At 42.3% G+C, this 26,244-nt stretch overlaps 1 protein-coding gene across 3 annotated transcripts in view; it reads left to right on the top strand.

Moving 5' to 3' along the window:
* sema3d (sema domain, immunoglobulin domain (Ig), short basic domain, secreted, (semaphorin) 3D) overlaps window positions 1-26,244 on the top strand; it is a 265,383-nt gene that overhangs the window by 46,924 nt on the left and 192,215 nt on the right. For 2 of the 3 annotated variants that reach the window (XM_068005027.1, XM_068005025.1), the window contains exons 1-2: window positions 5,454-5,543; window positions 13,703-13,897. In XM_068005027.1, the coding sequence (XP_067861128.1) occupies window positions 13,738-13,897 (160 nt within the window). In that variant the 5' untranslated portion in view covers window positions 5,454-5,543; window positions 13,703-13,737. Of the gene's footprint in view, window positions 1-5,453; window positions 5,544-13,702; window positions 13,898-26,244 lie in introns of those variants that run through there. The other variant, XM_068005026.1, reaches the window with a different exon arrangement.

Below are 26,244 nucleotides of genomic sequence, written 5' to 3'. Positions count from 1 at the left end.
AGAGGCAACATGAGGAAACATTATTTTATGTAGCGAGTTGTAATGATCTGAAATGCACTGCCTGAAAGGGTGGTAGAAGCAGATTCAGCAGTAACTTTCAAAAGGGAATTGGATAAATACTTGAAGGAAAAATATTTACAGGGCTATGGAGAAAGAGCAGGTGAACGGGACTAATTGGATAGCTCTTTCAAAGAACTGGTGCAGGAACCATGAGCTGAATGGCCTCCTCCTTGTGCTGTACCTACTATGATACTATGTGTGAATGCAAATCTTTTTTTCTTTTAAAGCTCCATTTTGTTTACATGGGTTTGCAATCTGTCTCACTCTTTTTATCCACAAGAATCATTCCTAGCATTTCCTTGATGTTGATTCTACCTACTGGTAAGGATAAAATTCTACCTACCAGTTAGTGTACCAAGAGTGGGCACACTAGCTTAAAAGCACGAAACTAAATAACAGTTAAGGGGTGACTGAGAGACATTGATAAGTGTCCCTTTGTAACGTTGAGAATTGGGTAGAATACGGTTCCCCTTTAAGACAAAAAATTACATGAAACAAAAAATTACATGAAACTGCAATTCTATGCATTCTCGGGCTTTATATTTATTAAAGGGGGGTTGTTTTCAAGGCAATGTTCCTTTTTAAGAATGTAATCTTCATTAGCTGCACTGACCAAATGAGTAGATGCTCAACATGGTATGGTACTGATGCTAATGGGCCACGAAATTCGCAGGTTCTGTTCCTGGTCTCAGCTGAATCATTTGGTCTAAAGAGGGTCAGGGGTGAGGACACTGCTGCTTAGAATCAGCACCCCAAGGCTAGTGAGGGGAAAGGTCAATCAGGGTTCTTATCACTATCCAGTGACTCGATGGAAAATACTCTAATGTTAATTAAACAGGTAATGTTTCTGTTAAAATAGCACGTACAGGAATTTGATTCAAATGTGTTAAATTACATAGAATTTACAGCACAGAAACTAGCTATTCTATGCCGGTGTTTATGCTCCACACGAGCCTCCTCCCACCCTACTTCATCTAACCTTATCAGCATAACCTTCTATTCTTTTCTCCCTCACGTACTTCTCTAGCTTTCTCTTAAATGCTTGAAATCGCATGGAGGGAATTCCTCCAAGGACAAGAATTAGTTTGGATGTCTTGCTCCCTCTGCTTCCACCACCCACCTCCAACATGATTGCCAGCAAAACTTAGTTTCGGTTAACAACTGAAGCGTGGGCTCTTTTGGCCTCTTACGCAAGGCACTGGAAGAGACCCACTGTCAGTGGAAATGTAGCTCAGCGAGAGTCATTGCTTACAGGAGAGCAACCCACTAAAGGGAGAAACTGGGGGTGGGGGGAATATCATCAGGGGATCACTCTCATAGGAAAGTTCTTACCGTTAAATTCTCCAAAAATATTATCACAATAAACAGAAAAAGATCATGACAAATTTTTACGTGTACTGATAGGTTTAGTTGCACCATTATGTGAATATTCCAGAACAATGGTAATAATTTAAGTCTTGGATGGACAGTTACATTCTGGTGGGGTCCACCAGGCTGGGGAAGACTGAGTTCCATGACTACTCAGCATCACTACAGTATTATGGCATTACCTATTAACAAGCTGTTTCCAAACAATGCGGTGCTCAGTCTTTCTACAGAAACACATTTTCAGAAATAATTTGGGATGTTTCCTGGGGCTTGAGGCTGTGAAAAATGACCACAATCGTTCAAGTAAGTAGAAAGTGTGAAATTAAGCCGTTGAAAGACATATGTGTCAGACCATAAAAAAAGAACTTTGGAAGTCTCAAATAAAGTACTAGGGGTCTGGTATAGGTCTCAGATCTGCCATTTATATACCTTAGCCTCAGGCTGTTCTTACTGTTCAGCATCCACACCCTCACTAGGGAAATGAATGTAACCTTTATTGGGGCCAAAATGTTTAGAGATAGATGACCTCTTTTTATATAGGGGATCTTTATGGCACATTTTACTGTATGGAAATTAAAAGAAAAGATAATGGCCCAGAAATTGCTCGGAGCAGTGAACCTACAGTGCTCGCCGCTCCATAGATTTATGCAAACCCACTAACTTTACTGGCTGCAACTGCTCGAATAGGAGGTGGAGAAGAGCCCAGAGTTAGCTCACGTGAAGCTAAGACCCGTGGGAGAAGTGAGAGGATCGCTCTCTCCCCTCGAACAACCAGATTGCAGCATTTTCAACAAGCTGCAAACATTTTCTGCAAGCTGGAACGTGAATTCCAGGAAGTGAAAGGTACACCATTAAAATCATTGTAAAAACAGTTATAGACAGTGGAAAAAGAAGAGTGGGTAAAAAATAACTGAATTAAATAAGAGACAGAAAGGAAAAGTTTTTTTAAAAGTTTAATTTAAAAAAAACATTTTTTAATGACCAAAAACTATTAAAATAAGGAGTAATGAGACGCCACATTTTTAAAAGTTAATTTTTGTCTGCTTGGCAGTCATTAAGACTTACTGCGCTGTTAAAACTTAATTTAGACCTGTTATTTTTAAATGTACCTGTTTTGTGGCAATATTAGTTACTTTTCAGCTCGGCGGATGAGCAAGTTGGTGATTTTTCAATGATTTTTCTGATTTCAGCGTGCGATATACCTTTCATTCGAAGCTGTCATAACGCCAGCGAACCAAGAGGAACAAGTTTCAGATTTCCACGTTTCACTGCACATGTGTGAACGCTGGAACTTGCTCCTCGAATTCGCCGCTAACAACGGTGAGCGCTGCTGAGCTCTCCGTTCGTTTCCAAGCAATTTCTGCCCCATTGTGTTTTTATTTCATGGAATTCTATGTATGCTGAAATTCAAATAAATCTTTGGTATCCCTCTGGCCGTTTCTCAATTTTCCTCACAAAGGCCTCTTTTCACCAGAACAGTAGTACTTCATCTCTAACCACTATCATTCCTGTTCCGTGATCAGACATGTCAATCATCTGGTAACTTTTGGGATCATTTCTGTGTTTCCCATTTTATGCTGGATTCTAGACTAGGCCAGCTAGCCCCTGCCCGAACCCAACCATGGCAGCAAAGGCAGTGCACACAAAGCTTTGACCCTGATTCAGGTCGCCTTCAATGGAAGGCCTTCCACGTAAATGTACAGACAGGCCTTGAATGGCCATGTGTGATGCACTTTGGGTAACAGCAGAGGAAGGAACATCACCTCTAGGATGTGAATTAAGAAGAAGATCTCTACCTGCATTTGAAAGAGAAAGATCAATTAATATTTTGGAAGGTATCCTTTATCAGAACTTCGAATTGCTCACAGAGCGTCTGTGTATTTCCAACATTTTGTCTCTTTATCACGGCTGCTTTTTGAGGTTATTTTTCCCTGTCAATTTTCTGTCCCACCTTCCCTCCATTGGGCATTGCACTCTTGTTGGGATTAGATGATCGTTTATTTAATTACAAAATGCATCGCAGCCGAGCTGGGAGTCCTTGAATGGAGATCAGGGGGTCAATTTTTGGATGGTCGAGCGGGTGTGTTCGTGGCGGGGGGTGGGCTCCTAAAATTGGGGATTCCCGGAGCAGGTCCGGAGCCCGGCTCCAACCCACCCACTTCCGGGTTCCCCATGACGCGAATCGGTGCGCACGCAGCCCCCGCATGCGGGACTCCCACTGGCAATCAAAGCCGGCGGGATCCCACTTAAGATCATTATCTGAGTACTTGAGGTCGTTTACAGACCTCATGAGTTGGAGATTTTAGGAGGATTCGGATTTTGGACGACCCAGAGCGTGTTTCCCATGCTGGGGGAAACACTCCCTGTTTAAACAGACGTGTTGCAGCCAGCGGCCAGTGACAGCTGCAAAGGTCCATTTAACAGGTGCGGGGTAAACCCTCATTCATTGCAGCAGGGCACTCTGTCACCTCAGACAAAGTTTTGCCTGCCACACCGTTGTCTCCACACTCCAAATTATTAAACCAGACCCTAAACTCTGCTGTCCAAACACATTTTCCTACTTTGTGGACCCCCTCACACTCACACCGTCAGGATTGAGGGGGGGTCCATTGCTGCATTCATCACTCCATTGGAGGATGAGCAACATCACCAGCCTCGCCAGGCACGCCGTCCACCTCCGCCACGTGGAGCTACACAACACAGTGCTTGCAACAGGCACCTGCACAAAGTAGTCGTGCAACTACACAACCCACTGTAGGGTGACCCAATGGGTGGCATCAAGGGTGTTCATGGAGAACCTCATGAAAGGGCCTTATTGCACAAGCCAGTCAAGAATGGCCAAGACGTGGCAGTAGTGGTGAAAATATAATATGTAATGTGAGTTGATCAGAAATCAAATATAAGTAAAAACCATGACAAACCCTCAAAACACCCTTGTGCATCCCCTTCATGCTCATGACACGTTTGCCTTACGCTTTCTACTACACATACGTGATGCATGCCCTTTGGCTGCTGCACAGGTAGTGGCAGGTTGGGTGAGGCTGACCGTGAAAGAGATGCATGAGAGGGTGAATATGAGATAGAGCCATGAGATTGTATGAGGATTGAGTTGAGTGGTAGTGGTGGGATGAGTTCTGGGGAGGTGAGGAAGTGCAGGTAAGATGAGGATGAGGGTTCTGTGGGTGTGAGGAGTGATGTGATAGAGTAGTGTTGGCAGTGCAGGAGATGTGGGCTGGGGGCGGTGGTGTGACAGACGGAGTGTAGGGGAATGGATAAGAGTACTCACTTCGGCTGACCTGGTTAGGTCATTGAAGCGCCTCCTGCACTGTATGCAGGTGCGTGATATATTGGTGGTGCTGGTGATCTCCTCTGCCACCTCGAGCCAGGACTTCGTGGTGGCAGAGGCAGGCCCACTTCCTCCCATCTGCCGGGTGGAAGATCTCCCTCCTCCTCACCCCATCCAGCAAGACCTGGAGTGAAGCATCATTAAACCTGGGAGCAGCCTTCCCCCAGGGCTGCTCCATGCTGTAATTTTTCCTATTTCTTGCAGCATCAGTCATTGGAGGACTGTCCCTTTAAATAGGGCTCCTCCAGCTGACAGCTTATGATGCGGGTGCGCAGTCCGCCCGCTGCGCAGCTTTCCAGCGCGAAACCCGGAAGCCAAGGTAAGTGGATTCAATTTACTTACCATCGCGTGGGGAACCCATCGATTTCACTGGGCGCGCTACCCATGTGCCCATTTGACCCCTTGCTGCCAATCTGCCTCCCTCCTAATATCGGGCCCAGGAGCAGGAACCTCTTCCTAAGCTGGAGGTGCTGAAGCCAATCATAGTGCCCCCTATTGCCACAAACAAGGGAAATCAAACCCTAGACTTTTCTGGTCTGTATGGCTGAGCTCGTCACTGTGCAAACGCATTGAGCCTTTGGTGAAGCCCAGCCTGTTATGTGTGTTTGCAGTTGATAGGAGGGACACTTATTGCAGGATGAGATAGATACCATTCAGTTTCCTCTGTAAAGCTGGTGGAAGGTTGTGTTACTAGGAGCCATAACAAGCAACTGCGGAATTGCCCTGAAACTTGAGTGCCAGGCAACCAAACCCACCACCATCTTGTGAAGTGAGTGAAAGAAATATCATTAACCACTACTCTTAAGACCTCTTAGGAATCAAATTATTTTTTATTTTAAAATGACACTTTATTTTGTGCAGCTGCGTGAACCTCATAATTGTTTTCCCTTTGCACATTGTGGTAGACTTTTAATATCCTCAGGGATTTGAAAAAATACCAAGTACTGAGGGAAATGAAAGCAAGGTCTGCACTGAGTATAAAAAAATATATTAATTGTAAATGTTGCACTGCTTTTTTTTTTGGTTGGTTTATGCAATTCTAGATCAGTTACCAGCTCCAAAGCTGCAGCTGAAACAGAACGATAGATAAAGATAAATTAATTCAATCTGCACTGAAGTATTTAGGGAAAATAACTGATGAAAATAGCACTGTAACTGATGAAAAAGAATTAAGTGACGGCAAGGTACTTTTCCATTATGAGTCAGTGGTTGATGCTCGATAAGCATGCAGTTGCGCAACTGTTTTGTTTTTGTTGCTAGCCTTGTGCAAGTGTTGCTGCACATGTATTGACTTATCAGAGCTGTCAGCAAATGAAAGCCACCACAACTGGCTGCATGTAAGCAGCCATTCTTAAGATAAGCTCAAGCAGCAGGAATATAATGAGCTGCGAGCGTGGCTATGGCAAGATAAGTCACTGTAACTACAGATGGAGATGGGAATATGACGACAGTTTCTGCTTTCATCTTTTAAGCGTTGTGTGCATTACTTCCAGGAGCTTATTGAAAGGCCCAAACCACCGTCTGTATACACAAAATGTGTTCAATGCTGTAAATACAAAACTGTATATGCCAGACTTACTTTAGCACTCAGTTCTTAAGGTTATGAATCTTAATTGTAGGAATATTTAATTTGAGGTACTTGTACTATTTCCACTGGAACAGGGAAGGCTAAGAGGAAATTTAATTGAGGTTTTTGATAGTGAATAAGGAAGACTATTTCCTCTGATTGGGAAGATAATGATGAGAGGTTGTCAATTTAAAACTGACTCAGTGAGGAAAGAGGTCAGGAGAAATTTCTTCACATCGATGGAGCCTGGATGCTTTGCCATAGGGGATGATTGAGGCAGAAAGGGAAAATTGGATAAATATTTAAAGCAGGGCTGTGGGGAACAACTGGAGCAGTGGGATTAGTTTTGGATTCCTTTAGCAAAGAGTGGGCACAGAAATAACAGACCAAATTATTTCCTTCTGTGCTGTAAATGTCTATAGTTAATTTTTTGATATCTTTATTTTCCTTTCCATACATGCTGTGCATTTAGCAACTGAGTTATTAGGGGAATATTTTACTTTTAATTGCAACATGTTAAAACGTCCATATTTTGCTGCAGTTGGCTCCTGTTAAGTGAATTAACAACCTTACATCAACATTTTGTTATAAGAATTTGCCTATAAACATCATTAATATTCTGTTGCACAATTTATTGCATAATTTTGGTTGGGATAACTTTCCTTAATGCAAATTGTTTTGTATTGTTATTGTGTAAGACATACAAGATAAATCTGGTCCTCTCTCTGTCCTTGTGTTCTTTCTCACAATGCAGCATTGGTCTCTAACTTTAGTACAGAGCTGAGCACTGAATGAAATTGAAATCCCAAATGAATACTCTTAGTAAGCCGTCTCCTTACAATGTTCACGAGAAGAATAAAACATCTTTGTGAGACTTCGCTGATATGTCCCTTTAAAGCAACACTGCCTTTCTGCCCAGGGAGGGAGATCAGCTGAACAGTCTATTTCATCATCTCATTCACAAGCAACAAGATTATATTTTTACAATATGATTGAGTATTTTGACATAAATGTTTACTGGCAAACAGAAAGCTTTTACAGATATTCCTCTTCTGCACCATACCCAAATACTTTCACTTCAGAAAACTACCAAAATGTAACAAATAGATAAAGTAATAACAGTAAAATATTTATTAAGTTATTAGTGTAATTCTTGATGTTCTGTAGAATAAGATTTTTTTCAGGATCTTGCAAGGATACAACTATTAGCAATCTATATAACAATCTAAACTGATTGTTCCCATTCAACTATTTAAATGCAGAACCATTTGAGAAAGTAGAGAAAATAAGTAACCCTTTGTAAGACACACAAAAATCACATTGTAACAGGGATGTACTTTAATGATGAATAGTGAGCCATGAGGGAGAAAGGAATAGAAGGATATGTTAATAGGGTTAGATGAAGAAGGGTGGGCTGAATGGCCTGTTTCTGTGCTGTACATTCTATGTAATTCTATGTGAAGTTATCGGCATTTCAGGATTTGAATTTTGTCACAGCACCAGTTTTGCACAGTAATTAATACATTAATTGTTACATAACCTGAATTGTTATATAACCTGAATTGTTATATAACCTGAATTGTTATATAACCTGAATTGAACTTGTCACTGTTGTAGTTTTGTGTGATATGCACAGAATTTCCTTCATTTTTAATTTCATCTTGGTCAGTGACTGCTTAGAAACACAACAGCTTTTAATATGGTCTTAACATTCTTAGTCAGTCAGTGCTCTTGTGTGACTGTGCTGATGTCTGAGGTTTTTCTTCATTATCACCGTGTTGTTTTTATCGGGCATCTGTTCAGTTTTAACTTAGTGCTTCTTCCTGTCTGGTCGTAAATAGCTTCCGACTCGTCAGGAAAGCCGACAGGCTTGCCAAGATTAATAGAGAGCTTAAGTGGGGCAGTCCAGGACAGGTGGTCAGTGCAGTTAACGGGAGCTGGATCACACTACTGAAGGGATGTTTGGGACTGAACAGCCTGGGTACAGTGCCTTTGAACTGGCTTTACAGAGATGCTCCAGTAAAACATGTGCGATAGAAATGTCAGGGAGAAGGAAGCAAAATTATTTCACACATGCTTTGTGTAAGCATTAACACCACACTGATGACAATACTATCAATGTGAAGTTGTGATTGTGAAAGTAAAAGTTTTTTTTATTGTATAGATTTTTAAGGCATTGGTGTAATTTCAACCACATCACAAATGAATTTGTAAAATTTTAATGCATTTCTCCAATTGTGGCCTCTTGTCCAACCCCCTCTTCCTTCCTCCCATCATTGGCGGCCATGCTTTCAGCTGTCTCGGCCCTAAGCTCTGGAACTGCTTAGCCTCTCCACCTCTATCTCCTCCTTTAAGTCACTGATTAAAACTTATCTCTTTGACCAAACATTTGGTCACCTGTCCTAATGTCGTCTTCTTTGGCTTGGTGTGAATTTTGGTATATTATGCTCCTGTGAAGCGCCTTCGGACATTTTACTATGTTAAAGGCACTATATAAATGCAAGTTGTTGTTATTGTCAAGACAGTGGGGGTAATTTTCAATTTACCACTTGAATGGAAAGGAAAATCAGGTGGTTTCCATAATGGCTGCCTGACTTGCAATGCCAACGGTAACTTAAAAATTACCCCACACCCCGGACCCTGTGTGTGTGGACTTGGCTCAGTTGGTCACACTCTTATCTCTGGGTAAGAAGGTTGTGGTTTTGATCCCCATACCAGGGATTTAAGCACTATCTGGGCAGACATTGAGTGCTGCATTGTCTCAGGTACCATCCTTCAGAGATGTTAAATCAAGGTCCCATTTGCCTGTTCTGTGGTTCAGGCAGATATCAAAGATCTTATGGCATTGATGCAAGAAAAGCAAGGGTTCTCCTGGTTTCCAGACCAACAATGCTCCTTTAATGACTGTTACCAAAAAAAAGCAGATCAACTGGTCAGTCAGCTTGTGGATGTGGGACATTTCTGGCTATGAATGGTGGTCATGTTTACTAACTGCCATTGCATTTCAAAAGTAGTTCATTGTACAAAAACAACTTAGAGATAGTTCAACATAAGACATTATATAAATTCAAGTATTACTGTTAGTATAGCTGATAAGACCAACCAAATAACACTTGCTGGTTAAGATGAAGAAGCTCAGTACTAGCCAGAGTTTGTTTAATTTCCTTCTTTATATTTTTCTTAATTGTCTGTGCTTTGCTCACCTCCTCTCAATGCTGAGATATAATTCCAGCCTCTTGTACCTGGTCCAAGTGGGAATTCTTCATGTGCAATCCCAACGAGCTAATGCCAGTTGACGTTTGACCATAGTGGGTTAGGGGGGAGTTCTCACCAAACTCTCATCCAATGTTCATATTCCAATACTTACCAGTACGAGAGACTGTATAGCAGTCTGGAGCAAGGTACTTCAGGGAGGATCCATTATTCTTGATCTTGCTACCTTACCTGACCTCAAAGGAAACTCCTACATCTCCTCCATTATTAAAGTTACCTCTACAAGGTTTCCTTTATCTTCTTTCCCCCTCAACAATTCTTAATTTTCTACAAAGCCCAAATCTGTCCAAGAATGGAAAACTGGACCCATTTCTTCTATTTTTTTGATATATATTTATGACTTGGACTTGGACTTGGCTGTACAGGGTATAATTTCAAAATTTGCAGATGACACAAAACTTGGAAATGTAGTAAGCAGTGAGGAGGATAGTAATAGACTTCAAGAGGACATAGAAAGGCTGGTAGAATGGGCAGACACATGGCAGATGCAATTTAATGCCGAGAAGTGTGAAGTGATAGATTTTGGCAGGAAGAGCAAGGAGAGGCAATATAAACTAAATGGTCCAACCTAAAGGGGGTGCAGGAACAGACAGACTTGGGAGTACATGTGCACAAATCTTTGAAGGTGGCAGGAGAGGATGAGGAAGTGGTTAAAAAAGCTGGACTTTATAAATAGAGGTGTAGAAGAGCATGCCAGGAGCATGCAGCACCAGGCGTACCTAAAAATGAGGTGCCAACCTGGTGAAGCTACAACAAGGGATTACATGCATGCTAAACAGCAGAAACAACATGCTATAGACAGAGCTAAGCGATTCCACAACCAACGGATCAGATCAAAGCTCTGCAGTCCTGCCACATCCAGCCGTGAATGGTGGTGGACAATTAAACAACTAATGGGGGGAGGAGGAGGCTCTGCAAACATCCCCATCCTCAATGATGGCAGAGTCCAGCATGTGAGTGCAAAAGACAAGGCTGAAGTGTTTGCAACCATCTTCAGCCAGAAGTGCCGAGTGGATGATCCATCTCGGCCTCCTCCCAATATCCCCACCATCACAGAAGCCAGTCTTCAGCCAATTCGATTCACTCCACGTGATATCAAGAAACGGCTGAGTGCATTGGATACAGCAAAGGCTATGGGCCCCGACAACATCCGAGCTGTAGTGCTGAAGACTTGTGCTCCAGAACTAGCTGCGCCTCTAGCCAAGCTGTTCCAGTACAGCTACAACACTGGCATCTACCCGACAATGTGGAAAATTGCCCAGGTATGTCCTGTCCACAAAAAGCAGGACAAATCCAATCTGGCCAATTACCGCCCCATCAGTCTACTCTCAATCATCAGCAAAGTGATGGAAGGTGTCGTCGACAGTGCTATCAAGCGGCACTTACTCACCAATAACCTGCTCACCGATGCTCAGTTTGGGTTCCGCCAGGACCACTCGGCTCCAGACCTCATTACAGCCTTGGTCCAAACATGGACAAAAGAGGTGAATTCCAGAGGTGAGGCGAGAGTGACTGCCCTTGACATCAAGGTAGCATTTGATCGAGTGTGGCACCAAGGAGCCCTAGTAACATTGAAGTCAATGGGAAACAGGGGGAAAACTCTCCAGTGGCTGGAGTCATACCTAGCACAAAGGAAGATGGTAGTGGTTGTTGGAGGCCAATCATCTCAGCCCCAGGACATTGCTGCAGGAGTTCCTCAGTGCAGTGTCCTAGGCCCAACCATCTTCAGCTGCTTCATCAATGACCTTCCCTCCATCATAAGGTCAGAAATGGGGATGTTCGCTGATGATTGCACAGTGTTCAGTTCCATTCGCAACCCCTCAAATAATGAAGCAGTCCGAGCCCGCATGCAGCAAGACCTGGATAACATCCAGGCTTGGGCTGATAAGTGGCAAGTAACATTCGCGCCAGACAAGTGCCAGGCAATGATCATTTCCAACAAGAGAGAGTCTAACCACCTCCACTTGACATTCAACGGCATTACCATTGCCGAATCCCCCACCATCAACATCCTGGGGGTCACCATTGACCAGAAACTTAACTGGACCAGCCATATAAATACTGTGGCTACAAGAGCAGGTCAGAGGCTGTGTATTCTGTGGCAAGTGACTCACCTCCTGACTCCCCAAAGCCTTTCCATCATCTACAAGGCACAAGTCAGAAGTGTGATGGCATATTCTCCACTTGCTTGGATGAGTGCAGCTCTAACAACACTCAAGAAGCTCGACACCATCCAGGACAAAGCAGCCCGCTTGATTGGCACCCCATCCAGCACCCTAAACATTCACTCCCTTCACCACCGGCGCACAGTGGCTGCAGTGTGTACCATCCACAGGATGCACTGCAGCAACTCGCCAAGGCTTCTTCAACAGCACCTCCCAAACCCGCGACCTCTACCACCTAGAAGGACAAGAGCAGCAGGCGCATGGGAACAACACCACCTGCACGTTCCATTCCAAGTCACACACCATCCCGACTTGGAAATATATCGCCGTTCCTTCATCGTCGCTGGGTCAAAATCCTGGTATTCCCTTCCTAACAGCACTGTGGGAGAACCGTCACCACACTGACTGCAGCAGTTCAAGAAGGCGGCTCACCACCACCTTCTCAAGGGCAATTAGGAATGGGCAATAAATGCTGGCCTCACTAGCGACACCCACATCCCATGAACGAATAAAAAAAAGTAAAAAAGCAAGGAAGTTATGTTGAATCTTTATAAAACACTGGTTCGGCCACAGCTGGAGTATTGTGTCCAAATCTGGGCACTGCACTTTAGGAAGAATGTGAAGACCTTAGAGAGGGTGCAGAAAAGATTTACTAAAATTGTTCCAGGAATGAGGGACTTCAGATACATGGATAGACTGGGAAAGCTGGGGTTGTTCTTCTTGGAGCAGGGAAGGTTGAAGAGATTTGATTGAAGTGTTCAAAACCATGAAGGGTTTACATAAAGTAAATAAAGAGAAACTGTTCCCATTGGTGGAAGGGTAGAGAACCAGAGAACCAGAGCACACAGATTTAAGGTGATCAGCAAAACAACTAAAGGCGACATGAGGAAAAACTTTTTTACGCAGCAAGTAGTTATGATCTGGAATGCGCTGCCTGAAAGGGTAGTGGTAGCAGATTCAATCGTGACTTTCAAAAGGGAATTGGATAAATACTTGAAGAGAAAAAATTGCAGGGCTATGGGGAAAGAGCCGGGGAATGGGACTAACTGGATTGCTCTTACAAAGAGCCGGCACAGGCTTGATGGGCCCAGTGGCCTCCTTCTGTGCTATAACCATTCTATGAATACTGCTCTCACATGCCCAGGCAGGAAATTAGAGAAAGCTTTTTGCCTAAAAGGCAATCCCTTTCTGAACTTTAGCCTCCAACCCCATCTTCTTTGTCACAAATGTTTTGGTCTCTCTTTATTTCACCGATACCTCTATGGTTAGTGCTCCTCTGAATGTTCCTCTTTTTCTTCTTCCAAGCTACAAATACATTGTTCTACATATCCAACCGCTCTCTACATCTTCACTGTGTTGAAATCAAGACTCATTGTAGTCTCCTACACCAACTCATTCTTTCCCAGAACTTCAAAACTATGGAACTCTTTTCTTTCTTCCTATAATCTACAGGTTAGCATTGCCTAATCTCTACCACTGGACCTTTAGTACTCTTTAGTCTTTGTGGCATTCTGTATTATTGGCAATGGCCCTTCATGTTGGTCTCTCAACAAAGTAAAAACATGGGTAGTATTTGCTAAACCAGGCTGTCAAGCCTAGTCACAACAGCCTCAACCGTGCCTCAGCTGAGACCAGCCAACAGCAAAGACCAGGGATTGAATGTTGAACTTTCTAATCTATATGGTTAGTACTAGACCACATGGTGCATTTAGCAATTGAGCCATTGGGGGTGCCTGATTTGAATATGTTCTTTCTTTAACTCCGTTATTTTATTTCTGTTTGTTTTGACATTTTCAAATCAATGGAGCAATGAATTTCAACAACCTTGACATCACTAAACTTAGGGCTTAGGATTAATTTTTATAGAGATGTGTTTTTGTTTGTCTTTTATACAGTTTATAAATTTCCTTTCTCTTGTTACAGACATTCTACTGGCACAAGAACCTTAATAGTTGGTGATGGAGGCAATGACGCAGGCAATGAGGAAATCTCCCAGAAATCGAAACCTCAAACTGCTTCAAACCTGCCTGTTGCTACGGGGCTTCCTTTTACTATTCATTATTCCATTTACGGAAACATGGAAGCAGAATCTCCCCAGACTCAAGCTTTCTCACAAAGGTAACAATCGGAAAGGGACTATTGACATGTAGGTCTTGAAGAAAAAAGAACCTTTGAAACGGTATTGTCTGAATGTTTTAGTTTGTTTTGGATACTGAATGCAAGAGCTCACTGCTGGTATTCACACAGTATTAAAGGTGATGTGTTTATTGGGCAACTTTACCACAGGAAGTTTCTGAAAGTTCAGACGGCCTGAGGGTTATTTATAGTTGTGTATTCAAAGAGAAGTCAATGGAAAGGTCCTCACTGATGTGTTTATCAAAGAGTCATTCAGCGTAGTGCTGGATTTAATTTAACTGCCATTACATCATGTAACAAGGAAAGCAGATTAGTTCTCTGCCTGTTGTGCTGCATTTATATTACAGCAAAATGCCACTGGCAGCAACACCGACATTGGCACCAGCACGATAATACAAGTGAGGCAGCACAAGTGTCTCTGGTGGCAGAGGGCCATCTCGTGCAATCATTTTCCCACTGTTGCTGGAGGCACAGATGCTGGATGGTTCATGCCGCCATTTTGTTGGGTACGCAGCATGTCTGAGTGACAATATGTCTGTAAGCAGAAAATGAAAGTCACAATCACAACTCTTAAATAAGTGCACTGCACAAGCTTGTCCATGCACAGTTATTTCTATGTTCGCTCTTGCACTGAAATCACAACAACAACTTGCATGTACATAGCATCTTTAATTTAGTAAAAACATCCCTCGGCACTTCAGAGCATTATCAAGCAATATTTGACACCGAGCCATATGAAGAGATATTAGGACAGGTGACCAAAAGCTTGGTCAAAGAGGTAGGTTTTAAGGAGCATCTTACAGGAGGAGAGAGGTAGAGAGGTTTAGGGAGGGAATTCCAGAGCTTAGGGCCTAGGCAGCTGAAGGCATGGCGGCCAATGGTGGAGTGATGAAAATCGGGGATGCGCGATGTGCAAGAGTCCGGATTTAGAGGAGTGGAGAGATCTCGAAGGTTTGTAATCCATCTCGAAAAATAAACTCGGCAAATTGCAGAGCACTGCGAACTGACAGATGCAGAGGGAGCGGACATATGTAGAACTGCTTGCATATAAAACAGTTCTTCACAATACACACTCGCCTTAAGGAACTCATAATTGAAAGTTTATAATCCTATTTTTCCAGGAAATGCTGTGCTTATTAATGATTAGACTTGGGTCAGAATTTCTAAATCTTCTGCTACCTGCTATTCAACTAGACATGCTGCAATTGATTCCAAATGAAAATAAATACCGCTAGGATATTCAAAAGCAAAATACTGCGGATGCTGGAAATCTGAAATAAAAACAGAAAATGCTGGAAAAGCTCAGCAAGTGAGGCAGCATCTGTGGAGAAAGAAACAAGAGTTAATGTTTCAGGTCGAAGACCTATAGGATATTCTTTTACAATAGGTTGTTAAGGTGTACTTGACATGGTATTTGGTGTAGTAAAGGAAGGGTGGAATGAAGAGCAGAGACATTTATCCCTGGTTCAAGGTAACACAATTACAATCATAAAATGTTGCAGCACAGATACAGGAAACTGGGCCCATCAAGTCTGCGCCAGTGTTTTCTCTCCAAATGAGCCACCTAACCTAATCAGACTCTCTTTCTTGCTTTAAGTATGCCGATTGGATCAGGCATTCCCTACAATGAGTAAATGAAGTGATTACTGCAGATAAATTGAAATTCCGTACCTGAATGGGAATAATACTCTGATCAGGTACGTGTTTTTCTTGAGGAGTCTTTAGTATTGAATTATCATGTTATTGTGTAAAGTACATGTCTGCGTTTCTCAGTCTGTCATTCCATAGCAGACTCTTTATAGCACGTTTATCTACATAGTTGCTTAGAACCTGCCATTTCCTTCCTTATTCGTTTCCATGCATTGTTAAATGTATAATTAGGGTAATTGCTATGTAAGTGTATTGCTCAGCACTGTCATCTTTTATCTTGATATAAACATGCAATTCAAACCCAACATGACTAAAAGCGGAAAAGAATGCAACGTGATCATCTCTTTTCAGCTCTGGCAGAAGACAATACTGAGATTACATAGCATTAACTGCTGCTCATTAAGAATAGACTAGTGATGATAGATCTTATACCTGTAACTGTCATTAAAATTGAGGAGATGCTGGTGATGGACTGGGGTGGACAAATGTAAGGAGTCTTACAAATCCAGGTTATAGTCCAACAGATTTATTTAAAATCACAAGCTTTCGGAGGCTTCCTCCTTCTTCACCTGACGAAGGAGGAAGCCTCCGAAACTTGTGATTTTAAATAAATCTGTTGGACTATAACCTGGTGTTGTAAGACTCCTTACATTAAAATTGAGGAAGGGTTATGCAGCCTCTGCAGAAAAAGAAAAGGCAAAGTTCAAACCATCAGCTCCTTTGATTTCCTTCTTTGCCCAATCCAGCATGATTTTTTTTCTTTACAATTTTCTTGTTCAGTGTTGAGAGTGGGACATCGAGAAAAGGTCTCCATGGGAACGGGTGGATCTGGTGGCGTTGGTGGCAAGGTACAAAGCATTCTGGGTAGGGCAACTCCCTGCTGGTCTGCTCCTAATCACAATGTTCCAAAGCAGCCGATGAATCATAAAGCCAATGTTTTTAACCTTTAATTCTTCCAGAAACTCGGTTGTCAGCCATCCCGGGAGAGAAATTCTTTTGAGCAATCATTTTTCTCTCATGTGGAAAGAATAATTTTGACTTGCAAATCAATTTCTTTGAAAGAGGTTGCAGGTGGGAGGATCTGTTTGCCATTAACATAAAAACAAAAAAAAATGCTGGAAATGCACAGCAAGTTGTGAACATCTGTAAAGAAAAAAGACAGGGCAACATATTGGGTCAAGACACTTCATCAGAGCTCTGTCTGCCATTACTGTGTTATTTGGCTTGTCTTTATATTGACATATCTAAATTGCCCAAATTGCAATGGGGCAGCAGCAATAGATACTCTATCGTGATTTTCAGGTTAAATCTAGTTGGGTATTACTCCACCAGCTAATAATGATTTCTTGAGTGGAAAACAAGGTCTCTAGCACCCCCATCAGAGTGCAGCATTTTGCAAGACGACAAACTTGTGATAGTTGTTCTCGACATACGAGTTTAATATTGAGCACCATCACTGCAGAAATTACCAGCGTTGTTATTTCAGATCTATAAAGACAAGGAATGAGGAACTGTACATTCCACAACTCTGCATCTTCCACTCACCATGTACAATCTGCTCTAGCAGGGATGCCATCTATTTAATTTTCTGATGGAAAGTTCTGCATAATTAATCTCTGATTCCCCAAAGGTTATCAAAAAAAATCCCAGAATATTCATCCATCTTCATCATCTTCATTCTGGCCTACGTGGTATTAAAATAACAGGAAGATAGTTTGAATCAATTAGTACATGAACAAAGTGGCGGAAATGTGTTGATAACTGCGTTCATGTTCACGGAATAAACAGTATTTAAGAGAAAAGAAAGATAAAAATGTGCCTTTATTTTAACATTCACTTCCATTTCCCTCATTGTGTCCCGGTCTGGCTACTGACTGAAGGCTGGCTAATGACATTGTATAACTTGTAATGGTAAAAGGAGTAAGGATTTGCAAAGGTCTGAACTTTAAATCCAGTCTGCGTTAATGGAAGATGTCTGTCACAGCTGTTAAAATACCCTGCTCTGCCCTGGCTGTACATTTCTGGCTTTCATAAAGCTGTCCTCAGGTCCTTGGCTGTTAGTCATTCTCATTTATCATGGACTTCGTGTCCATTTATTTTCCAATGTCATTCTGATTGAAGATAGCAGAGCAAGTGGAAATTCCGAGCCTTGATGAGCGGAGGAACATTTAACAGCACCTTTGTTTGTTCAGTAGCTGCTGGATGAATTCCTGCAGAAAAAACAAGCGTATCAAGGAAATGTGAAGCTGTCACTTCTAGCCTTAAAGCAGGTAGCTCACCTCTGTTTTCGGGCCTGCTGTACAATCTACAGATCTGGGATAAAGCTTACTTTAATGAATCACAGGTCTATCTTTTACAGAGTTAGATCAGGATTTTAGATAAGGTTATAAAATAGGGAGTAGTGTTGAAAGCTCAGCAGGTTCTGGAAGTCCCAAGGCAGGGTAAAACTATCGCAGCAGTCTGTTTCTTTAAGGCGAGTTAGCATAACAGTTTAAATTGGTTCATCCTGTGTGGAGCTTTCGCAATACATAATAGCATTCAACAGAAAACAATTCTGCTCCACCAGGTCTGTCTTAGTTTGTTACAAAGATTTGGATGATTACATTTATTCTTTTATGTGATTCAAATTTCCCAAAGTAAAACCCTGCTAATTTGTTATAATCTGGACATCATCCTAAATGTCTGTTTCTTAGGCTGGGAACAAATGTCAGCTTGGCTCAATTGGTAACACTGCTGCCTCTGGGTTAGAAGATCTTGGCCTAGACTTTTGACCTGTTTTTTGGGCACTAAACAGCCTTCTAAACCTCCAATATTGCGGGCAGGAAGCGCATGTTCATTACGAGCCGGATGTGTGCCACCCGCCATATTGGTATAGGCAAAAAAATAGTCGTCCTGGGCCCATTCCTGAAACTGGCTTTAGACCCCTTCAATATGCAAATCAAGGGCCTAATGCCCGTGAGATCCCCTGTGCAAGAGTGGGTTGGTCTGAACACAGCTGGCACTGGAGCAGCTGTATTCAAGAAAAACAGATCTACATGAGGCCTAACCAACGGTCCCAACCACTGCAGGCCGCAACCATAAAGGTAAGTTTTAAAAAAAAATACTTGCCTGAATGTGCAGCCGTGAGGTGCAGGAGTGCTCCTCCCAGCTCCACATTCAAACCACCGTTTCCTCCCCCCAAGCCAGATCGCGACCTTGACCTTCCCCTTGAACATCGCCACCCCCTTCTTCCGATGTCTAAAGTTTAATGTATCTACAACATAAAGCTATGGTGAAGCTGCTTGCTGCAACTCACATAATATTCTGTGCAACTGCAATAATGATGCCCTCTGGCATCTCCCTGGGACCAGGTATTGCATTTGGAATGTTAATTGGTGCAATTAATAGTGAATCAGATAATCTTGATCTTCATTTTACCTCAGCTTATCTGCTCCATTCTTTTCTGCTTGAGCCTGGTCCTAATTAACCCGGTTAGCTATCGGGGGTAGCATGACAGCTAGCTCCTGGAGGCAGTTTTGTGGCCTCCACAGGACCCTGCTGGAGAGATGAGCTGATTCTCATCACAACCCCAGGTACCACATCCTGCTTTGTCTTTCATGTGGTTATAGTCACAAAGATATTTTCCTTTACAAATTCAGATGGGTCTGCGGTGTGTCTCTACAGTGAACTTCCACTCTGAATCAAAGTTGTGGCTAATTGTAGAATATTGCCGTTCCTGGTTTATTCTAGTGTTTATTTCTTTGCTTGGTGCTGACTTATTCTGGATTTGATTTCCATAATGTGCCGTTATTGTCTGCTGCTAAAGCAGTGGATGTTCGATATTCAGATACCACAGACTGAGCAATGTGACTGTTGTGCCTACCACCAGCCTCAGCTGCTGCCAGTTTACCCCATTTGGATGAAATAATAAGCTGTTATCATTTGAAGTTGTATTTGTTTGAAGTTAGTTTTTTCTTAGCTACTGCTGATTGTGGTTAACATATGCACAGTTCTCTTAGTCCCATCTGTCTTAAATTATTGGCTGAAATCAGATCACAGTGAAAGCTCTAGAATAAACTGTAGAATAAAACAAATTCTTTTTGCAGTCAAATAGCCTGAAACGGTTCCTGATGCACTGACACTTTGTCTAGTTAAACAAGATTTCTTAATAAAAGATTTCCACTCTGATTAGAAAAATGAACAAATTTATGACAGTGTCTGAATAACTTAGTTATTGAGTGATCAGTTGGCTTGACAACATAACTTTATAATAACACAAAACAAGAGCCTCAATTTTAATCTACAGGGGGAATCGTGCGGGCAAGGCAAGTGCCAAAGCCCCTAATGTTGGCAACATGCTTGAGAGCTTTTAACTGCCAGACTTCATCTGCCTGCTTCTGGTCAGCTGCCTGCCTGAAATGGACAGGAAGCGGCAACTGGCCGGCGGGCAGGCGGGATTAAAATTTGACAGCAGGATGCTGCCGGCTGGGACCTCCCTTCTGACACCAAATATGAGGAACTTATTTTTTTTTTTATTCGTTCACGGGATGTGGGCGTCGCTGGCAAGGCCGGCATTTATTGCCCATCCCTAATTGCCCTCGAGAAGGTGGTGGTGAGCCGCCTTCTTGAACCGCTGCAGTCCGTGTGGTGACGGTTCTCCCACAATGCTGTTAGGAAGGGAGTTCCAGGATTTTGACTCAGCGACAATGAAGGAACGGCGATATATTTCCAAGTCGGGATGGTGTGTGACTTGGAGGGGAACGTGCAGGTGGTGTTGTTCCCATGCGCCTGCTGCCCTTGTCCTTCTAGGTGGTAGAGGTCGCGGGTTTGGGAGGTGCTGTCGAAGAAGCCTTGGCGAGTTGCTGCAGTGCATCCTGTGGATGGTGCACACTGCAGCCACAGTGCGCCGGTGGTGAAGGGAGTGAATGTTTAGGGTGGTGGATAGGGTGCCAATCAAGCGGGCTGCTTTATCTTGGATGGTGTCGAGCTTCTTCAGTGTTGTTGGAGCTGCACTCATCCAGGCAAGTGGAGAGTATTCCATCACACTCCTGACTTGTGCCTTGTAGATAGTGGAAAGGCTTTGGGGAGTCAGGAGGTGAGTCACTCGCCGCAGAATACCCAGCCTCTGACCTGCTCTCGTAGCCACAGTATTTATATGGCTGGTCCAGTTAAGTTTCTGGTCAATGGTGACCCCCAGGATGTTGATGGTGGGGGATTCGGTGATGGTAATGCCGTTGAATGTCAAGGGGAGGTGGTTAGACTCTCTCTTGTTGGAGATGGTCATTGCCTGACACTTATCTGGCACGAATGTTACTTGCCACTTATGAGCCCAAGCCTGGATGTTGTCCAGGTCTTGCTGCATGCAGGCTCGGACTGCTTCATTATCTGAGGGGTTGCGAATGGAACTGAACACTGTGCAGTCATCAGCGAACATCCCCATTTCTGACCTTATGATGGAGGGAAGGTCATTGATGAAGCAGCTGAAGATGGTTGGGCCAAGGACACTGCCCTGAGGAACTCCTGCAGCAATGCCCTGGGGCTGAGATGACTGGCCTCCAACAACCACTACCATCTTCCTTTGTGCCAGGTATGACTCCAGCCACTGGAGAGTTTTCCCCCTGATTCCCATTGACTTCAATTTTACTAGGGCTCCTTGGTGCCACACTCGGTCAAATGCTGCCTTGATGTCAAGGGCAGTCACTCTCACCTCACCTCTGGAATTCAGCTCTTTTGTCCATGTTTGGACCAAGGCTGTAATGAGGTCTGGAGCCGAGTGGTCCTGGCGGAACCCAAACTGAGCATCGGTGAGCAGGTTATTGGTGAGTAAGTGCCGCTTGATAGCACTGTCGACGACACCTTCCATCACTTTGCTGATGATTGAGAGTAGACTGATGGGGCGGTAATTGGCTGGATTGGATTTGTCCTGCTTTTTGTGGACAGGACATACCTGGGCAATTTTCCACATTGTCGGGTGAATGCCAGTGTTGTAGCTGTACTGGAACAGCTTGGCTAGAGGCGCAGCTAGTTCTGGAGCACACGTCTTCAGCACTACAGCTGGGATGTTGTCGGGGCCCATAGCCTTTGCTGTATCCAGTGCACTCAGCCGTTTCTTGATATCACGTGGAGTGAATCGAATTGGCCGAAGACTGGCTTCCGTGATGGTGGACTCCTTTGTCTCCAAAATCAAGACCAACCAGATGGCATCCTCTGACTTCTCTGCTCTGTCCCCTGCCCCTCATTCCTCCTTTGTATTACCACCCTATTTCCAGCTCTAACCTTGACATAATACCCTCAATGTTGCTTACCAGCCGTTTTCTTGACATTTTTTGACCTAATTCCTTACGACCAAGTTTTGTCACGTCATCGACATTATTGAGCTCTCCCTATACACAGGTACTGTCCTTACCTCTTTCAAGACTGCCTCATTGCCTCTTTCCTAAAAAAAAAATCTACCCATGACCAAACTTTTCTTTCCAACTAATACCCTAACTTGAACCTGCCTTTTCTTATCACAGTCCTTGACTATGTTGTCATTACCCAACTTCACGCCCATGTCTCCCATCACTCCCTGTTTCAATCCCTCAAATCCAGTTTCTGACTTGCCCATTACATTAAAACTGCCCTATTGAAAGTCACCAGTGATACTTTGTTTGTCTGTGATCATGGTTTCTGTCCCTCCTTGTGTTGTTTAACTGCTTTCGACACTTTCAACCATCCAATTCTTCTTCACTGCCTCTCCTTCGTGGTACATTTTCATTCTATTGTGCTATCTTGGTTCCATTCTATCTCACCCCAAGACAGCCACTTTCTATTCTCAAATGGTTTCTCCCCCATGCTTGAACTTGTGGGGGTGACCTTGGCAAATGTTAAATATAGAGGATACAACATGAACTTATATTAATACCTATCTATTCCGAATGTTACATGCCATATATATCAGATTGAGATATCAATATACAAATGTACAAGATATGAAAGATTTGCCTTTGGGAAAAAAATGCTGACTTTTTGTTTTGCTTTGGAAATTGTGAGTTGCTCTGGCAGTGGATAGTGAATAGTATGAACCTGAACATGGATTGAAAAATCCAAAAATAGCAAAGGGAAAGTTAATAAGAGTGAGAAAAGACTGAGGAGGAGCAATTAATGCCATCAAATAGTGGACATGGTGACTAGTGCAAGTGTGCACATGATAAATTGTAGAGAAAATATTAGCCAACTTTCTAGTCACATGTAACTTGTTAACAATAAGAAGCTAAGGTGCCTCATTATAACATGTAGAATATTGCAAATGTTTTATATGATTCCCTTTGCGTTATTTTATAACTTACTTTTAAAATGTAATTTTGACAGTTTTACCTCATTAATGTTAATTGAACTTCCTCTCATTTTTACATTAAACATTTATTTGTCATTGGATTCTAAATGCATAACTATTATAATAAGTTTGCCACAGTTCATTTGTTCTCCTGTATTCGCTATACTTCAGTGAGTTCAATGTTTCTTTTCCCATCGTTATATAATTAGTTATGCTTACTACATGCCACTCCCATCTAAGTATTTTAACCCCAGTGATGGTTTCAAAACTTCTGTAACATGTAGGTATTCAACTATAACAATTTTAGTTATTAGAGCAGAGATTTAATTACATTTTCCTAATAATGACACCAGGCATTAGGTCATATTCTCCTTCATTCCTGAAACCGACTGACTTTATCTTGTTTATCAGAAGTTAAAATGTGACCACTCCCCTGATCCTTTGCTACCAGTGTGTTGTATCACTAATGTTTCTTCTATAAACACATAATTTTCTCTTTAAAATCTATATCTCAATACACCCTACTCCTAATAATTCAGTCATTAATTGTGCTAAAAATTGGAACTAGGCAATCATTTAAATTACGCAACACAAATAACACAGCAAAATGGAAATTTAGTGCTAATAAAATTTGAATTAAGCAACTTTGAATTAAGAAGAGTAGACTGTACAGCAATCTGAAATAAGGGACAAATGTAAGGAATCTTACAACACCAGGTTATAGTCCAACAATTTTATTTTAAAATCACAAGCTAAAAGCTTGTGATTTTAAAATAAAATTGTTGGACTATAACCTGGTGTTGTAAGATTCCTTACATTTGTCCACCCCAGTCCATCACCAGCATCTCCACATCATGAAATAAGGGACTAATTTTTTTTTTAAACTTTTTCCCCGCACGTTTTCTCCCAAATTTTCTCCCCTTTACCTTCCCTTCTCTCCTCAAGGTGCTGACTTATCCTCATCTGACATCCACACAAATGCACTTTGCATCAGGAGTCACTGAATAGTGATCAGAGATGGGAATCTAGCTCAATTTTATTCCCTCCCTAGTCCAGGGGAGCTGAGTCTAGTTGGAGCACCCTTACAGGCATCCTAGATAACGCAATACAGACTAGGGAATAAACCTGGGACCATCTGGCTGTGGGACTTAGTACCACACCACACTAAGTGAGCGAAGGGGTGGAAAAAAATCACCTGATGCTTCAATTTAACAATCATGTCAATAAGTTATATCTATAATGGCTGCATCAATTAAAAGCTATTCAGTAGAGTTGGAAGCTCAGGTGTCCTGACGGCTTTGAGAAAATTTGTACAGTTTCACGTTGAGAAAATGCGTAATGCAGCGGCCTATTTGCTACTGTTCCATAGTGATAGACTATGACTTTATCCTCTGTATTACCAATGTGTTAGGACTGACCCCCACAGTCCGGCAGAAAAGCAGACTGCCGTCGCAGATAGTGAACCTTTCACTGGAGGAAACATTCAAACAATGCCTCCTCGCTGGTATGTTTATGTTTGCACTTTTTGTCCTTTATTGTGCAAACAGATCCTCTCTCCGTCTAGCATTCTTAGAATGACGAGCAAGCGAAGCATGCAACAAACTCCCTTTAGTATTGGCCACACCGCAAACCAAATGATTTCACAACCACCAGAAAATCTGCAAGGCCGTAATTATACAGCTACTGGTTTCACACAAGCACCTACTTAGACCAATGGGGGTCCGGCAGACTGAAGTTATACTGCTGAATCTGCAAGCTCTCTAGTCAGGAAAACAGAATTCACTGGCACTGCTAATTAAAGGTGAATATTAAGAGCCAATGAGACAGCCAGTACAATGGGAAATGTACGTGGCGAGTTTATATTGGTTGCATACATTCCCTGTTTGTACAGGTTTCCTGCAATCACTGTTAAAGGTCCATAGCTCTTAGAAATTTCATTCGGGGGAACAGAAATATTTTCATGTAAACTCATACCAGCATACATTTTAGCATGTTTTAAAATGCTGTTATCTTAGCAAAGCATCAAACTTATTTTTCATGTCCTTTTAAATCCTCAAGTTAGTCCTGGACTTATACAGTGGAATGTCTGCTGATGCTGTGCCTTTAAATTTTAAAGGTGCACATTGCCAAGTTCACGCCAGCTTTTTATTAACCTCAAATAGTTTAAAAATAAAGTGTAAAAAGCTCATTAGACCACCTCGGAACTGTTTAAACTTTGCTTCCTGCCAGTTGCAGTCACGCTGCAGTTTGTACAAAGCTGAATTAATGGTGAGACTATCTCCAGGAGCTGATCTCACACTGCTTGGTAAAATGTGAAACGGCATCACAAGAAAAAAACACTTCACATCAACATTAAACGGGCAGAATAAATGTGCTGCATTTGCTTCAGTCAGGCTTTTGGAACTCACAGTTAATGGGTTGGTTAATTGTCTCACTCTTTTAGAATATGGAAAGCAAATCTAAATGGTAGTTGTTATGAGAAGGATCCTTTCAAATGTTCAATCACAGAATGGCAGACTGTCCCAACTTTTTAATAATATGTACCAGGATCTCTGATATCACTAGCTCCTTTACTATAAAATAACCCAAGTAAAATACTTCCTCAAATGAATAAACACCCTTTTGTAAATACACTTTTTGTATATGGCTCTTAAGAATCGAGTTATTGGGCTGAGGTGGCCCTAGTGTATCTGTACAAAATAAGTAAATAAACATACTGCAATTAAGGAATCAAGGAATGCTTTTTAGCAAGTCCTAAAAGGACTCAGATACTATGATACCGCATGCCCATGGATGTAGTGACACATCCTCCAGTGATGAAATGCAGTGAGCAGAACAGTGAAGAACCTATTTTTGGACCTTTTTTACAAAGCTATTCACAGACAATGAAACAAAACTCAGCAGTGTGCACCTTTTAAAATTTAAAGGCAGAGCATCTGCAGACATTCCACCATATAAGTGCAAGGCTAACTCAAGGAATTAAAAGAACGTCAAAAATAAGTTTGATACAGTTCCTTGTGTTTTTCTCCCACAATAACAGCATTTTAAACCATGCTAAAATGGATGCTGGTATGAGTTTATATGAAAATATTTCTGTTCTCCCTGATTGAAATTCCTGAGGATTATGCACCTTTAACAGTGACCGCAGGGGCAGCAGGCACCATGGATTTAAAGTATAGATAGTACGTTTACTGTCTGCATCATTTAGAACTTTGCCTGTAGCTGTGAGAGACCACAACAGCATTATATAGGTTTCACTGTTGGCTGTAGTCTGTTAGTTTTCCAGCTTATCTGTATGAAACATTCCATCCATCATTGAGATGGAAGCTTTAGCCTCTAGGCTTCTGATAGCACCACCTATTACCCACTTACCTGTGGGGTGTCA

This window comes from Heptranchias perlo, chromosome 24, assembly GCF_035084215.1.
Source record: "Heptranchias perlo isolate sHepPer1 chromosome 24, sHepPer1.hap1, whole genome shotgun sequence".
NCBI classification, from domain to species: Eukaryota; Metazoa; Chordata; class Chondrichthyes; order Hexanchiformes; family Hexanchidae; genus Heptranchias; species Heptranchias perlo.
This window is presented reverse-complemented; position numbering and strand designations above follow the sequence as displayed.